At 56.1% G+C, this 16469-nt stretch overlaps 1 protein-coding gene across 13 annotated transcripts in view; it reads right to left on the bottom strand.

Annotated features, from left to right (window-relative positions):
• Positions 1-2200: 2200 nt before the first annotated feature.
• Positions 2201-16469, bottom strand: part of DAB2IP (DAB2 interacting protein) — a 134131-nt gene continuing 119862 nt past the window's right edge. For 9 of the 13 annotated variants that reach the window (XM_030817755.1, XM_030817742.1, XM_030817743.1 and 6 more), the window contains 5 exons: positions 14125-15013; positions 13206-13358; positions 11241-11434; positions 6190-6277; positions 2201-5390 (listed from right to left, as the gene is read on the bottom strand). In XM_030817755.1, the coding sequence (XP_030673615.1) occupies positions 5223-5390; positions 6190-6277; positions 11241-11434; positions 13206-13358; positions 14125-15013 (1492 nt within the window). In that variant the 3' untranslated portion in view covers positions 2201-5222. The remainder of the gene's footprint in view (positions 5391-6189; positions 6278-11240; positions 11435-13205; positions 13359-14124; positions 15014-16469) is intronic. The other 4 variants (XM_030817745.1, XM_030817747.1, XM_030817744.1 and 1 more) reach the window with 4 other exon arrangements.

Raw genomic sequence — 16469 nt, 5'->3', positions numbered from 1 at the left:
GTAGGCACTGGAGCCTCAGAAGGGTAGAGAGATGGAAGAGGGCTGGGTAATGAGAAATTACTTAATGGGCGAATGTACACTATTTCAGTGATGAATACACTGAAAGTCCAGCTTCTGCCTCTATGCAATATATCCGTGCAACAAAATTGCACCTGTACCCCTTATATTTATACAAGTATAAGAGTAAATTAGATGCCTCCTATCAACATCAAATGATTTCTTTGTCCCATTCATTGCTGTCTCCTTGAGTTCTGTGTTCTTTATGAGCATCTCCCCAGCAGAGGGATGGCGGTCCCTGAAGCCCAGGGATGGGACAGCAGTGCAGAGGCAATGATGCGGTGGAGGAGTGGGAGGTCAAAGTCAGGTTTTGATGGGCGGGGGGAGAATGGGGGTTGAGGCTGTGGAGATGGCAGGCCACTGCAGGCAGTATACATTTAAGAAGTTTGGCTGAAGGGGAGAAAAGCAGACAGCCTGAAGCAAGTGGAGACCTAGCACTTTAAAATGCTGTAGGAAAGAGTGGGGTGGGGGCGGGGGAGGCTGGAGGTTTAGAGGCCACGAAGGCAGCAAGAGGCAGGGATGCAGGAACTGGCTAGGGGCTGCCTTGGGAAGAAACAGGTTGCCTCCTCTCCTGCCGCTGCTGAGAGCTGGGGTAGCTATGCTGGTGGTTGGCCTGAGAAGAGGGGGCGGTGGAGGCGGAGGTCCCCCAGTGTGGGAGGAGGCAGGGCTCAGAGAAGGGCCAGTTGGCTGGCTGGGAGATCTGAAAAGAGGTACAAGTTTGGATTAACTGGGGTGGAGAATAAGAGAGGAAGGCCTAGCTGAGAATGGAGACGGGAATAGACCCACAGGGCAGTCAGAACTGGGGTGTTTTTTAGTTTTCTCCTGCAGTGCTTGGTGGCCTGGAGATCACGGCTGTTGGGTGGACCCTGGACTGAAGTGGTCAAGGAATATTGTTAAGACAGGGGCTGAGGAGGGAGCCCACAGGGTCTAGGCTTGGTGGGGGAAGGCAGAGGGAACACACAGGCTGGGGAGGAAGGGGGCCGGTCTGCAGACCTGTGCTGACGTGGAGGATGAGCAGGGAAGGCTTGGCAGCTGTGCCTGCTGTGAGCAGCATGGATGACACTTTCCTAGGTCAGAGGTGATAGCAGCCCAGGGTGCGCCCCAGGAGTGGCTGGCTCAAAAGGGGTCCTCACAGGAGACTAGAGATGGACAGCCTGAGCAGCCAGGGTGCCGGAGGGTGGGAGGTGGGACACAGAGGCCACTGGTGAAGGTGACGGTGCAGCCCTGCTCGGGTGTGTGGCTCTGCTGTACTTGCTTCCAGCTGGCTGCAGGGGCAAGAACAGGGACAGGCCTGAGGCTTCTCTCTGGGGCCCAATCCCTGACTGCAGCCAGAGGCACCTGTCTAGGTGACAGACCCGGAGCTCCATCTGGCTTTTTGACCAGAGGTATCCTTGCCCCCAGCAGAAGCTCGGCCCAGGCAGTGTCTGGTTTCTGAGGGGTTTGGGCTAGGGCTGGGACCAGGACCTGTCCCTTGGAGCATCTGGAGTTACTGTGCACTGGAAGACCAGATCCTGAGATGCTGAAGATGCAGGGCAGGACCCAGGGCTGCAAGGTTCTCTGTGCAGGTGCAGCCGAAGGGGCTTGGGGGCTGGTTATTTCCCAACAAGGGCCTGGGTTCAGCCTTGCAGGTGGGTCTGTGTTGGGAGAGCCTGAGTCTGAAAGCTTGGAAATGTTTAGTCCAGCCCTGCCATGACTTGCTGGGACCTGAGCCAACCTCTTCTCCCTGGTCTCCTCCCTCCCAGAGCCAGATTTCAGTGGATGAGAAAGTGCTTAATGCAGGGCCTGGCAAGAGCCAGTGTGTGCTGCAGTGAAGGTGCTGGGACCGCCCTGTCTCCCAGGAGGTGGTGGGAGCAGCGGACTTTTCTTCCAAACATGTCAGAGCCAGAGAAGAGCCTTTAAGAGGACAACTGCTCTACTCCCTGGTGCAGAGACTCCTCAACCCCGAGGAGAAGGGGGCAATCCCAGATCACCCAGTGAGCCAAGCTGGCCAGACCACCACCACTGGCTTTAGGGGTATCCCCTGCCCACGACTGCCACCAGAGTGAACCAGATGCTGGGGTCCCCTTGGTAAAGGCCAGTGTCCGCGCCAGACTCAGGGTCACCCCTGTAACATCACACAGCTGAATGGAGACACGAGTCGGGCTTAAAATAGCTAAATAAATCTTTAATATTTCTAATTGCAAATGTACAGAAATTGCACAGCCACGCAGTCTTAGAACACCAACAGCTTCCTCTGTACATTATTACATAGTTAAAAGTCGCAGCTGGAGGGAGGAGCTCCAGCCCAAACTCCAACGTTTGCATTTTTTCCTTTTCACATACTTACAAAAGAGGGGAGCTGGGATGCGGTGTGGGGGCTGGGGGGGCTTTGTGGCTGAGTGTGTAGAAAAGAGAGGGGCTGTTTCCCTGGACAGTCTGGCTCCCGCAGTGGCGCGGGGCACAAGGGGAGGTGTACTTGGGGCAGATGCTCCGGGGGACCGGGGCGTGTGGAGCTGTAGCCTCGGTCCTCCACCCCCACTTTCTGGGCAGTCGGAAAGAGTCCTCACTGACGGGAGGTTTGGCAGTTTCCATCACCCAGAACATGGAAGTTAAGCAAAAAAGTCAGGCCTCTGTGCTAGCAGGGAGGGCGTGGCTTTCTCCAGCAGAGGCTGAGTCTCGGTGACCAGGAGGCCCCTGGGGCTGTGTTCTTCCCCAGCAGGGACTGTCCTTCCCTCCAGGGCCTCTGGCAACCCCAGCCCTGGCTGCAGGCAGGGCCCAGCTCCCAGGAACTCAGGTTCTCTGTGGCCCGGGCAGGAGCCCCCGTTGACTGGCCCAGTGAAGGCACCCCAGCAGCCGCTACCCAAACAGCAGCTGCAAAGCCAACACATAAATGCCAAAGGCAGGGAAAACACCCCCCGCAGACACCAAGCCTTTTCCTCCTGCCCAATACTGTTCTCTAGATTCAGAAATAAAACCCTTGGGAGAGCAGCAGTCCCGGCCAGCCCTCGGCAGCACCAGGACCAAAGGATATGTACAACCATTAGGTGAGATAGTTACATTACAGTCAAACACCAAGAACATTTACAAAATCGGCAGACTTGCAATTAAGATAAAAATCTGTGAAGAGTCTGTACACTTTTACAGTTTTTGCACTAGGTAAATAAGGCTCTCGGCCTGAGAGCTCACCCACCCTGCAAGGGCAGCTGGCACTGGCCACAGCGGGTGGCCTCTGAGCCCGCCTGTCCAGGCCCTGGGAGCCTCCCTGTATTGCTAGGGGGGCTCTGTCCGAGGTCACTCTACGAGGCAGCGGTGGGAGGGGGCTGGGGAGAGGAGAGCAGGGCTCACTGGGCAGTGGGAGGACGAGACCGGAGCCAGGCCCTGCCTGTGTGGCCACCCTGGTCTCAGGCACAAAGGCGCATGGGTGGGGACAAGACAGGGGAGTGGGACAGGAAGGGGTGGGGGCAGGGCCTCTGCTCCCACCTCCCATCTTCCTGTGGTCTGTGATCCCTGGTGGCCCAGCCCTCCCTCCACCAGCATCTGTCTCTAGCCTAACTGAATTGTAGGTTACATCTAAGAGCCCCTTCCCAGAGCAGCCACTGCCACCTGTCCCCGAGCTCAGGGTGGATGCAGTATGGCTCTGGGCCACCCCTCCAGCACATCCACCCTTCAGGTGGGGCCTCTGTGGCACATTCCAGCTGCAGGGGCAGAGGGGTGGTTCCTGCAGCTCGCCTTGCCCTGGCTCTGCTGGCAAAGGCCCCACTCCCACCCTTGTTACCCAGGGCCCTTGCTCGGAATCTGCAGGGGCTGGGAACAGACAAGGGCTGAGAGAGACCCAAGCTCCTGCTCATCTGTCTTGAAAGTGGGGGAGGGGCAGATAAGCTACAGAACAGCCTAGAGCTGAGGAAAACCGGCCCCAGCTGTGGGGTGCGCCCCTCCCCTGTATGCAGCGCCTGGGTCCTTGGCCGGGGGCCGGGAAGGGTGAGGAGGAGGCCGGCCGCACACACGGGGCCGGGTGCAGGCTGCTGCTGTCTTGGAGAGGGAGCAAGTCTAACATCCTCCAGGGCCGCTATTTCCCATGCAGTGCGCACGCTCAACTTAAAAGGCCCCTGTGTTCCAGCAAGCGAGCAAGCGGGCTTTTGTTTCTAATGCATACTGTGAAAGGAAAAAAAATCACAGTTATCCACCTTCTCAGGGCCTGCAGGCGTTAGAATCTTTTTTTAAACCATCACTCAGAGGAAGGATCACCTTTTCTTTCAGGGTGAGCACCAGGTGGCACTCCCTACAGGGCCACTGTCTGTGCCCTGGGTGTGCTGGGCCCCAGGAGAAGGCAGGTACAGTGCTCAGAGCCATCTGGCCAGATCCGCCCAGATCTTTGGCTTCTGGGAGCCCTTGAGCATCAGCCTGGGCCTTTGTGGGAAGTGTGGGAAGCTGTGGGTCTTCCCCACAGGGACAAGAGCTCACAAGAAAAAGCCATGGCCCTCACTGGGTCTACCTGGCAATACGACTAAGGCAAGGAAGGTGGCAGGTGGTGCTCTGGGGACAGGTTCAGAGGGGGTGGGTGGGTAGGAATCCTCAGTTCCTCACAGCCAGGAAGGTCCCAACAGACCGCATGCAGTGGCAGGTGCTTCGGATGGAGACAGGCAGGGGACACTGACCTCCTGCTCTGTGTCCTATCTTCCTGCCTGCCAACTGATCCGCCAAGTGCCAGGTCCCCCAGGACAGGGCCTGGCTGCCAGGGAGTCCCAGGCCCCCCCAAGGAGGCGAGGGGAAGCCACAGGTGTAGGCCCCTAGCTCTTGAATCCCCCCTCCAGGAAGCCCCCTCCCTGGCACGGGTGGTGGGACACATGCACTCGGCCAGATCCAGAAGGACAAGGACACACCACATTCAGGAACCAACAGACATATTTTTGGCAGGCCCCCTGCCCCACCAGGCTGTCCCCACTCCCCAGCGTGCAGTCTCTTCTGCCCGCACCCCACAGGGAGCGGCTGGTGACCTCGCCTCACGCTGCTTCAGTCTCTGGCGGCTCCCTCTGCGGCCGCCTCCTGGACAGCGGCGGGGAGGGGAGGCTCGGCCTCCTGACACCCACGCTGGGGCTGCAACCGTGGGTGCCTCCCCAGGCCAAGACCCTGCCCTTGGCCACCATAGTCCCCCTCTCCTTGGGTAGCTTCCTCCCTCCTCAGGCAGGTTAACAATTGCTGCTGTTTCTGAACTCGCCGTTCTCAGTAATCTGCAATTTGGTGGGGTTGGTGGGGGAGATGCCGTTACGGGCTTGCATGCTGTACCTCTCTTTCAGCTGGGTCAGGGCGCTCATGAGGCGGGCATTGGCGGCATCCAGCGAGGCAATGCGCTTCTCCTGTGGACAACGGGGATGTGAGGGGGGTCATGGGACAGGCTCCTCAGGGCCCTCCTTAGGGCTGTGTGTACCTACGACAAGCATCGGGAAAGCGGGGAATGGGGTGGCCTGGAGATGAGGGGGGCAGGCAGGCTCTGGGCTGTGAGCAGCTGGCAAGAGAAGGCAGGCAGAGGCCTCTGCAGCATCATGGACACAGCCTCGCTGCCTGCTTATCAGCCCAAATGGAGCAGCTCTAGTGCTGTCTATGGGCTGCCTGCGGTCCCTAGGGCAGGCACCCTTGCTCACGTGTGTGTGTGACACACCAGAGGTCACAGCTCCTGGTCTGTGCAGTTTACAGCCTGAGCAAGGCCCAGCCTACTCCTGGGCGAGTGAAAGGAAGGCGGTGCAGCCCTGAGTAAAGGAGGCTGGGGCCAGAGAGCCTTTCATGTCTCCCCTCAATGCAGCCTGGATGCCATAGCTGTGAATGAGAGCCCCACTGCTCCCTCTGACCAGCCTGCCTTCCCTCCTATCCCCACTGCCCTCCTGGTGGCTTCCACTCTTTGGTCAGCAGTCCTGGTGAAAGACAAGGCCTGCCAAGAGCCCCGGCAAGGGAGGAGCTGCCTCTCTCCTTTCACAGCCTGTCCTAGTGAGCTTGTGGCCCACTAAGACCACAGGTCTGACTTCTCAGGGCAGAGATTCTGGTTTCTTATTCCCCTCAGTGTCTGCAGTGAGGTATGACTGAGGATGGAGAGGCTAGTCACCCCCTCCTAATCCCAGGCCCTTTAACTCTTGTGGCTGACCAAAGGGCCAGAGCCCCCACCTGGGCATCAATGATCTTCTGTTTGGAGTCCACAGCCGCTTGCATCTCTGCGTGGTCCTTCTTCAGTTCTTCTTCCACGGACATCAACCTATAGCCAGAGACAGGGACAGTCAGACTGGCCCTGGAGGCAGCAGAGGTGGGGAGGGTGTGGGAACAAGCCCATCACCCCTGCAAAGAGCAGGGACACACTAGGAGAGCCCCTCCTTGGGTCACAGACTTGCCTCCCATACTTGCCTAGGGCAGAGGCCCTCCAGCCGACTCCCAGCAACTGACACTGCTGGGCCTCCTTCCTCACCTCCACATCCCACACTCGCTGCTCCTAAAGCCCCAGAGGCCCCTGGGCTGCCCATTTCCCGATGTTCTTCCAGGAGCCAAGATGGGTGGAAATGGGTGTTAGATCTTCAAAACCCCTAGAGCTAGGCAGGTGGTGGAACGATGAAGGCCCTGAAAGGCTCTAGAACTTTTTCCACCCTGCCCCCACCATCTTCATGAAGTTGTACTCGAGGTGCCAAGATGAATGAACTCTAGTCCTTTCCCTCAAGGAGTTCACAAGGCAGGAGGCATGAGTAACTAACTACGCCCTGCACGGAGCAGCTGCGCTAGTGGAAAGCTCAGGTCCCTGGAACAAAGAGCAGGAAGCGGTGACCTTTCCTGGAGGGTGGGCTGGGAGGTCGCACATCGGTAGGAGACATCTGAAGGACAGGTGTGCAGGCAGGACAATGAGCAGAAGCTGGGGGACATACCACCTGCAGAAGCTCAGTGGGCAGGAGGCTGGCTCCATCCTGCTGCTCCCTGCCTGGGAGCCCTCCTGGCCCCACCTGGCTGGTTCCTGAGACACTCTCACTGCTGGGCACTCCCACCTTCCCACTGTGCTTTGGCTTGGAGACCCCACACTCTCTGGGTGTGCTTGTCTCCGAGATGCCTTGTCCTGTCTGCCTCTGGACATGTGGGTTCCACAGGGCTTTGGCCTCAGCCTCCCTTCTCCTTACTCCGCACACTCTTCTCAGATAAGCCCTCCACTCCCACTCTTTCCCTGCCCTCTTAACTCCTCCAGCCTAGAGCAGCCACCGCACACTGGGCAAGCACTTGGCCCACTCACAGAAGACACACAGGGAGCCACAGTGCAGGGGCCAGTTCTGCACGGGACTGTAATGTGGGCAGCAGGGTAGTAGTTCAGGCAGCACTAATCAGGAGGAGCCATGGCAGTCGGGGGGACCCTCCAGGGCAGTTTCCCCAGTACAGGAAGGTATCACTCTGAGGAAAGCTTGTGCTGGGGGTGGGGTGGTGGGAGGGTATTAGTTTTGTTAAGGAAAATTAGATTGGAAGGAGATTGTATTTACTCTCTTGTCTTAAAAACCAATAGGGCCGGGCACATTGGCTCACGCCTATAATCTCAGCACTTTGGGAGGCCAGGGAGGGAGGATCACTTGAGGCTAGGAGTTCAAGACCAGCCTGGGTAACATGGCGAGACCCCCATCTCTTTATCAAAAACCAACAAACCAAACAAACTAGAAAAATGGACACAATACAGGCAATGCAGTACAATAATTTCTAGGAAAACAGAAACCAACAAGGCGAGCTCAGTGAACGGCCTGGAAGCAGAGGGAAGGTGGAGTCAGCAGCCTCACTGAGCTGAGGAGACAGGCAGGTCAGGAAGGTCAAGGTGTGGGATTTGCAGGGCAGACAGCCAGAGAGGAGCAAGAGGCAGAGAGAACCTCCACATAGCTCCCGAGTGGGGGTTCCCCTTGTGTCTCTGACTGAATAATATCTGAATGCAGATAGGAAAATTACCAGGCTAGGCAAGAACCGTTAGAAAGGAGAACACAAAACAATCGCAGAAGCAGTTCATGTTGTACCAGCGAGAGTGCAGTGACGCACTAACACTGGGAATCACAGAGGACCCGGGGAAGGAAACTCCCTCAGAGCGGAGCCACGTTAGGCTGAGACTAAAGGCTCTGCAGGACGCAGCCTAACAAAACTTAAAAGGAAACCCCGAGAGGATTGAACAGATTCCAAGTAACCTCACTGTCTCCCAGAACAAAGCCCCCAGAAAGGATTTAAAGGAACACAAAAACATTCAGCACCTCACTGTAAGATTCACAATGCCTGGCATGCAACCAAAAATTACCAAGTATACAGAGAGAAGTAGGAAAACTCATAAGCAGGCGGAAAATAAATCAGTAAAAACAGACTCAGATGTCACAAATGATAGAATTAGACAAGGACATGAAAACAAGGTATTATAAATACATTCTACATGTTTCAGAAAATAGAAGTAAAAGCACAATGAGAATTAAAACTGATGTAATTTAAAGCAAAATGAAATTCTAAGAGGTGAAAAATATTATCTGCAGTGCAAAAATACTGGATTGGATTAATAGGTTACACACTGAAGAAGAAATAATTGGCAAACTTGAAGACATAGTCATAGAAACGATCAAAGACAAGAAACAGAAAAAAAATGAAGAAAGAAGATAACAGAGCATCAGTGAGATACAGGATAATATGAGTCAGCCTAATGCACGTGTACTAGGAATCCCAGAGAAAGAAATGGAGGGGGGAGGTAGGACTGCAGACATACAAATCCAAGACCCAAGAAATTAGAAGAAAACCACACCAATGAACATCACAATCCAACTACTGACAACCAGTGATTAAAAAAAAAAAGTATCTTATAAATAGCCAGGGAAAACAGATACATAAAGTACAGAGGAACAAAAACAATGACAGACTCCCTGTCATTACAGCCTCAGGGTGAGGGCCAAATCCAGACCATTGCCTGTTTTTGTAAATAGCCATCTCACACAAATAGTTCTGCTGTAACAGCAGAGCTGAACAGTTGCAATAGAGACCATATGGCCTACAAAGCCTAAAATACTTTTGATCTGCTCCTTTGTAGAAAGTTTGCCAATCCCTGCCCTAGAGCAACAAAGAGATAAAGCTAATAAGTCAATAGGAGACAAAATGGAATCATAAAAAAATAGTCCAAAAGAAGGCAGGAAAAAAAGAACAGATGGTACAAATAGGAAACAAGGCAACAGATTTAAATATATCAATAATTACATTAAATGTAAATGGTCAAAACACTCCAATAAAAAGGCAGAACCATTTAGACAAAAGCAAGACCCAACAGTATGGTGCCTGTAAAATAAACCCACTTCATATATATAGATGGGTGCTATGCTCTGAATGTTTGTGTCACCATCTAAATTTGTATGTTGACACCTAACCCCCAAGGTGATTATCTTAATAGGTAGGGGTTTTGAGAGGTGATTACATCATATGGGCTTTGCCTTCAAAAATGGAATTAGTGCTTTTATATTATACAAGAAGCCCAAGGGAGCTTGCTCACACCCCCTACAATGTGAGAACACAGCAGCAGGGCACTATAATATGAAGCAGAGAGTCCTCATGATACCCTGAATCTGCTGGCATTTTGATGTTAGACTTTAGAACTGAGGGCAATACATATTCTGTTGTTTATAAATTACCCAGTCTAAGGTATCTTGTTATAGCAGCCTGAATGGACCAAGACAATGAGTTAAACGCATGAGGATAAAAAAAAGCTATACCATACTAACACGAATCAAAAGGAAGTTGGGGTGGCTACATTAATAGCAGACAAGGCAGATTTCAGAGCAAAGAATATTCCAAGGGATAAAGAAAGTGATTTTATAATGACAAAGAGGTTAATTCAACAATAGTACATAAATAGCCTAAATGTGTATGCACCTAAGAATAGTTCCAGGGTACATAAAGCAAAAACCAGTTGGACTGAAGGGAGAAATAGAAAAGCCAGTAAGGATATGGAATACTTGAACACTATCTACCTGATATTTACATTAAGGAGGAAATATTCCAGGATTGGTTAGTAGAAACGAACGTGTTAAGCAAGTCTCTGAATTCAGAACATGCAAATATCAGAGAATACACACAATGTGGAGAAGGCAGTTAAACTGAAAAGCGTTTCCATTCTTGGAAACACACACAAGGTGAGCCAAGAGCAGAGCTGGAGATCAAGTGAACAGCAGGTTTCTAGTCACCCTGGTTTCACTCATGTTAACTATTTCATAATGAACAAAACTATAAGTAAATGAAGCAAACAACAGTCAGGAACAGAGAAACAAGTGGTCTAAAAAGGAGGAATCCGGGAAGGGCTTATGCCATGGACAAAGCATGGAGCAGAGGCCTTCCTGGCTCTTGCACACCTGCTTGGTCTGTCCAGCTGATGGGGTCTTAGGCCAAGCCAATTCAAACAAGACACACTGTCTCTCCTCCTGTGCCTGGTATTACTGAGAAGGAAGTAAACTCCACGACTGGGACCCTGGGGTTGACTGCACTCCCTGCCTGACACCAAGGTAGGGATGCCCTACCCATAGGCAGAGACAGAGACAGAGATGGAGGCGTCAACATGGGGCCTGACATAAGTCTTCAAAAAGATGAGAGTCAGCATTAAAACCCGCTGTTCCTCTGAAGCCCTTTCCCAGATAACCCAGGCCCCTTAAAACTCAGGATATCAGACTGGCACCATCCCCCTCTCCCTCCCCACCCAAACTACTCCTCTTAACAGTTTCCAGCTCAGTAACTGGTACCCTGATACGCCCACACCCAGACACTCTTGGTAGGAATCTGGGGGCTATGCTGTGTCTTCCACCTTCACCTACTATACGTAACTGACGCTCATTCCCACTTTTCTTACCCTGTATTGTGTCCTCACTGTCTTTCCTGGCACCCCCCAATCCAGCTTCTCAGCGCCCCTGAGAGTGCTTACTAAGATGGCGTGGCTCCTTGTAGGGGCTCAGGCCCGTCGGGAGCCAGCTGTCATTGATCCAGCCTCATCCCCAGCTTTGTATTCTGCATGGGCTGCCCACCCTCTAGGCCACCTCCTGCCTCCAGGCCTGTGCTCACGCTGCTCCCACGGCCCAGCCACTCTCTTCCCTCCTCTCTCCACATTCAGCTCATCCTTTGAGGAGGCTCCCCGACCAGGGGCCTCCTCGAAGGCAGCGATGGCTGCCCTGCCTGTGGCCAGGCCAGGCAGGTGTGGGCCCCACCTGCTGATGATGCCCTTCATCTGGATGTCCTTGTCCTCCTGCTGCCGCCGCAGCCGCTCCTCGCCCTCCTCCAGCCGTGCCTGGTACTCCAGCACCAGCTTCTGCGTCGTCTCCTCCTGGCACTTGAACAGGGTCTCATACTCCTCCAGCTTCTTGGTGGAGATTCGCAGCTTGTCCTGCAGCACCGCCAGGTCCTACCAGGAGGGCAGCGTCCACGGGCACAGCACCCAGGACACAGAGAGCACAGCTTCATCAGCCCGAGTGGGAGGAAGGGTAGGAGGGACCCCACTTGGAAGGCCCCAGTGGCTGTGACCCGCCCACTTCACATAGCAAGATGCCCAAGGAGCCCAGCTGGCGGGGGCTGCAGCCAGACGCGTGCCTGTGCCCCACCCAGGGGTCTCCACTCCAAGCTCCCAGCCTGACCTGTACAGCTACAGCAGGGATGAAGACTCAAACCCAAATCCCAGGAGTGAGGGTGTAACTAGGGCTTTGAACTTTTTATGACAAAGGTTAAAAAACCCTTGGATATGTGAAGGACATGTGACAGCACCCTGAGAGGTGGGAGCTCTGCAGGAGGGGAAACTGAGGCCCAGACAAGGTGACCATGTCACATGAAGAGCGACTGACTAGCAGGGTAAGATCCCAGCTTCCCAGGCTCTGTTTGAATCTAAAGCCACGGGGTGGCAGTGGCATGAGGAAATGGAGAGAGAGAGAATTGAAAGGCAGGTGGTCCAGGCTCGATCTGCCTCAGTCCAGCACAGACCCCGACCATCAGGGTGGAGCAGGGATGTGGATGAGGCTGGGAAGCGGCGTGGCTGCACAGAGGAGCCAGGTGCTCTGCACTGAGCGAGGAAAGGCAACGCCGGGATCGAGAGGGGCCAGACGCCCTGAGGACACGGATGCAAAGAGCCTGGAGTGAGGCCAGGCCTCCTCGCTCCCCAGCCAAACTCTGGCTCTGGGGGCACTGTCCGCTGTCCCCTGGTCCCCTTCATGTAACTATGGTGAAAGCAGGTGGATGTAGCGGACCGGGGATGGTGGCAGTGGCAGGATGCAGCATGGAGACGGGCCTCGCCTGAGGCCAGGGAGAAGGAGTTCTGCCATTCTGACCTCAATACCCTTGCTCGAGAGGTTGCCACAGGCTTTCCTAAGGCCCAGGGGGGGCGAGAGCATCCAGAGGGGAGTGGAGAAGCGCCTGCCGTTCTGGGGCCTGCGCTGGTTCCTCCGTCTACATGGACTGCAGCTGGCAGTAGGAGACAAAAACTACCCCCAGATCCAGAGCAGCTGCCACAGCTGGAAGGCTTGGGAGACCAACGAAGCATCCCCTTGCCCCAGCAGATGGTAGAGTGTGTGGCAGGGTGAGATTTTAATTTTTAGAATAGATTCTTTTCCCGGGGGTGGGGAAGAAAACATCTCAATGGCAGCCTGACCCCACCCCCCACGCTGGTAACTGCTGTTTCTTTCCCAGGCCCTGGTGGAGACCAGAGGGGCGAACAGCCAGGCCGTGGGCAGGCACAAACCCCGGGGGCCAGGCTGGGGTGGCTCTCCCAGCCATCCTGGGGACCCATGCCTCTGCCTCCTCAGGTACCAGGCACCCTCAAGGGGGCTTCTATATGTCTCTTGGGCACCCTCAGCCTTCAACCCCCACGTCCTCAGGAAGCTCAACTGCCTCAGTGCCCGGGCTAAGGAGCCTTCCCAGAGGTCCCAGGAGTCTGTATCCAAGACAATTCCCTGGTGATTTCAATCTGCAGATGGGAAGCCTCAGGTCTAAGCTGCTAATCCATCCCTCTTGTTGCTTTTCTTCCAGACCCCACTGACTGCTATTCTCACAGGGAACGGGCTCAGAGGTGACGGGCCCTTCACAAGGACAGCAGCACCCGTTGCTGGGGGACTTGGGGGAGAGACTCCTATCAGCTGCTGCCGGGAGGCAGCCCCACCCTGTCCCGAGCTGCCAGGGTCCAGCTTTACCTTTTCTGCTTGGCTGAGCTCGTCCTTACTCCTTAGCCTATCCCTGTGGGGGGGGTCTGGGCCCAGGCCCTCGTCTTCTAACAACTGCGCGTTCATGGTCAAGAGCCAAGCGGCTGTGCGGTCCAGGGCATTGGGGCTCACGGGTGAAGGGCCCTACAACGAAACACAGCTGTGAGGGGCTGGAGGGAGGTGGAGGGCAAGCAGCAGGGGCGGGAGTGGCCCAGGTGAGCCACAAGGACAAGCAACTCTGGGACACGGTGGGAAGAGAGGGGACCTCCAGCTGACTGAGCACCTACCGAGCAGTCCCCACCCGGGAACTGTCTCTCAGACGGCAGCCAAAGGCAGAGCCGACAGGTGCCAGGTGGCCTCCTGAGCACCACACTCTGCTGCCAAGGGGACAGCGAGTGACCCTGCCACTGGGGGCAGCGGGGCAGGCTGCACTGAGAAGGGGACAGGGCCAGGCTGGGCTGTCAGCCCAAGGCACCTCCACTCCAGACACCGCCTGCAGCCTTTGGGTGACAGGGTCATCCATGCTCCAGGTGGTTGTGCCTGGAGGCCTGTCCAGCCTGTGAAAACATTTTGGGAGGGGAGTGTGGGGCCAGAGCTGGGTGGGGGCTTCGACAGGCTTGGAACTGAAGATGAATGCACTCTCCTCCTCTTTCTCTCTGACCCCAGCCTGCCCCTAGGGGCACTGACAGAGGGGCCTGGAGTTCCCCAAGGCTACAGTGTCCTTGGTTCACAGGATTCAGGAAGCCAGGGGGAGGGGGTGGTGGCACATGTGGCAGGCTGGTGGGATGGGATGGGATGGCAGCTGGGTGCGGGTGGAGGTGAAATGACCAAGAGGAGGAGCATGGTATGGGGTATGACAGCCCAGCTGGGCCCAAGTGCCCAGCCCTGCCCTCTGACTAGCAGCACTGACCTGCTTGTGCACTGCCCGTGGCTTCAGTTCTGGGCTGTCCCCCTTGGAGGAAGAGGACTGCTGCCTCAGGCGGGTACTGGGGCCCGCCCAATCAGGTGAGGCTGACGCCAGGGTTCCGCTTGAGGGTCTTGGGTACTGCAGGGTGCTCAGCAGGTTGGGGGGCGTCCGGCCGCGGGGGGCAGGAGGTGGCGGCGGGGGTGGGGGCGGAGGCTGGTCGATCCTCCTCTGGGGGCCAGCACTGTTCTGCCGTGGCACCGTGGGCTGCCCGCCTTTTTCAGTCAGTGACATCTGTCGCCGTGCCAGCTCACCGGGCCGCCGAGCCAGCTCCTCCGCGGCAGTGCTGAAACTTCCCAGCTTGGCAGCGGCTGCCAACTCCTCGCTGTTGCTGTGTGAGCTCAGGGAGCTGTGGCCCTCAGAGCCTGAGTCGCCAAGGCCACGGGGTGACAGCGGCAGACCAGCCGCCATCTGGTACACAGGGTTCTGGAAGGAGAGCGGTGCCAACAGCTGGGGCCGGCCTGGCGCGCCCTCGGAGGTGCCTGGTGTGGTTGGTGTCTGGCCTGCCCGCCGCACTGTGGCCAGCCCTGCCAGGTTCACTGGGGTTGCCCGGGCTGGCCACCCGGCCACCAGCTGAGCTGCAGCAGCCTGCCCATCTGTGGGGAGGACGTCGGGGCCCACCGGGGAGCCTGCCTCCCCGTCCAGCGCGCGGGCGTCCTGGAGGTCCACCATGGAGAGGCTCTTGCCACCGTTGGCCATCTGAAGATCAGGCTCGTTGGCTTCCGAGTAACTCGAGCTGCGGGCAGGTGAGGGCTGGACCCCGGAGGACCTTGTGACAAAAAACAAGTCCTTGTTTTCGGGGGTTGGAGACGGTAACCGGGTGAAATCTATCAGACTGCAGGGAGACAAGCACACACAGGGAAAGAAGGGGAAAAGAAGAACTGTGAGTGCAGCCAAGGCGGGTCCAAACCAACAGCACCCGCCAACCTGCCGGGGCCTGGCAGCCCGAGCCAGCGCTGGGGAGATGGTTGCGCTGGGGTGGCGGGAGTGGGAGAATCCGGGGACCAGAGGCTGAGGCGGCTGCTCCTGCACAGAACCTCTTCTTTAGGGGCCAGCACTGCACATTTCAGGCCGTGCTGCCTGGAAGACCCCTTCCCTGTTCAGCTGCATCTTGGGACAATGGGTACTGGGGCCTGGCTTGCTCTGGAAAACTCCTCCTTAGCTAAGCCCTAAGCCACAACTCAGTGGCTCTCTGCTATCCACGGATCCTGCATTGAGAACCCCAACTTCAGAGTCACTGGGTTCCCTCTGCCTCTTCCCTCTTGTTCCTAATCAGACTGGTAACTGAAGTGGGGGCCTGGTGAAACCTCCTCTTGCCCAGCCTCCTGCTGCCGCTCCCTTGTTTGACTGGCAGGCGGGGGCTGGAGTTCCTGGCAAAAACAAGGAATGAGAGCAGGCTCTGTGGAGAGCATGACTCGGGGGGAGGGCTGCACTTGCCCTGGCCTCCTCCTCACTCAACGCTTTTCTCTGGCCTCTCCCTGGCCCCTCCCCAGAAGCTAGCTCCTTGGAAGAAAGCAAAACTATGGTGGGGGCCAGGGGGGCTTTGGAGAAAAGAATGTGGGCAGGGGGAACTGCAGGCTGCAAGGACTTGGGGGGCTTGATATGGCTTGGAATGGGGAATGGGTTGGCTTAGCCTCAGACGGAGAGAAAGTACCACTCCCTGAGATGGGCTGCAGTGCTCGTGGGCCTGGGAGAGCTGGCTAGAGCAGCAGATGAGCCAGGAAAGACGGAGAACAGTGGGGGCCTGGCTGCCCAGGCCACACACCAGGTCAGTCTTTTCGGAACTCACGAGCCCGGCTGCCTCTCAGCTGTTCAAGGGCTGTCTACTGCACCCCCCACTCCAAACTCTTGGCATGTGACTCTGCTTGTCTTCGCTTGGCACGTTCACTGAACAGACCCAATGCAAGACTCAGCGGGCCTGCATCTCTGGCCCCTCCTGGGCTCCCCTAACCCCAGGTTCTTGATCTCAGCAGGTTCTTGATCTCAGCACCCTCCCCTGCTTAAAAGCCTGCCCTGCCACCGCCTTGGGGAGACCACACTCCCAACTCTGCTGCTGCAGCTGCAGCCTCACACGCTGGGGTAAGAAGGATCCCTGGCGGGAGAGGGGAGAGTAGGGGTAGAGCAGAAATGCTTCAACATGAACTGATAGAAATGTCCCTATTTTGACTTAAACAAGAACGTTTTGCCTCCCACTCTGCCATATGTGTGTCTTATTTAGGCAGAGCAGACCCCAGGACTGGGTCTCAGCATCACTTTATGTTTTCTGGGGTTCCCAGCCTCAAAGCCTGGCA

This window comes from Nomascus leucogenys, chromosome 8 (genome assembly GCF_006542625.1).
Source record: "Nomascus leucogenys isolate Asia chromosome 8, Asia_NLE_v1, whole genome shotgun sequence".
NCBI lineage: Eukaryota > Metazoa > Chordata > Mammalia > Primates > Hylobatidae > Nomascus > Nomascus leucogenys.
The sequence above is the reverse complement of the archived record's forward strand: the minus strand, read 5'-3'. Positions and strand labels throughout refer to the sequence as shown.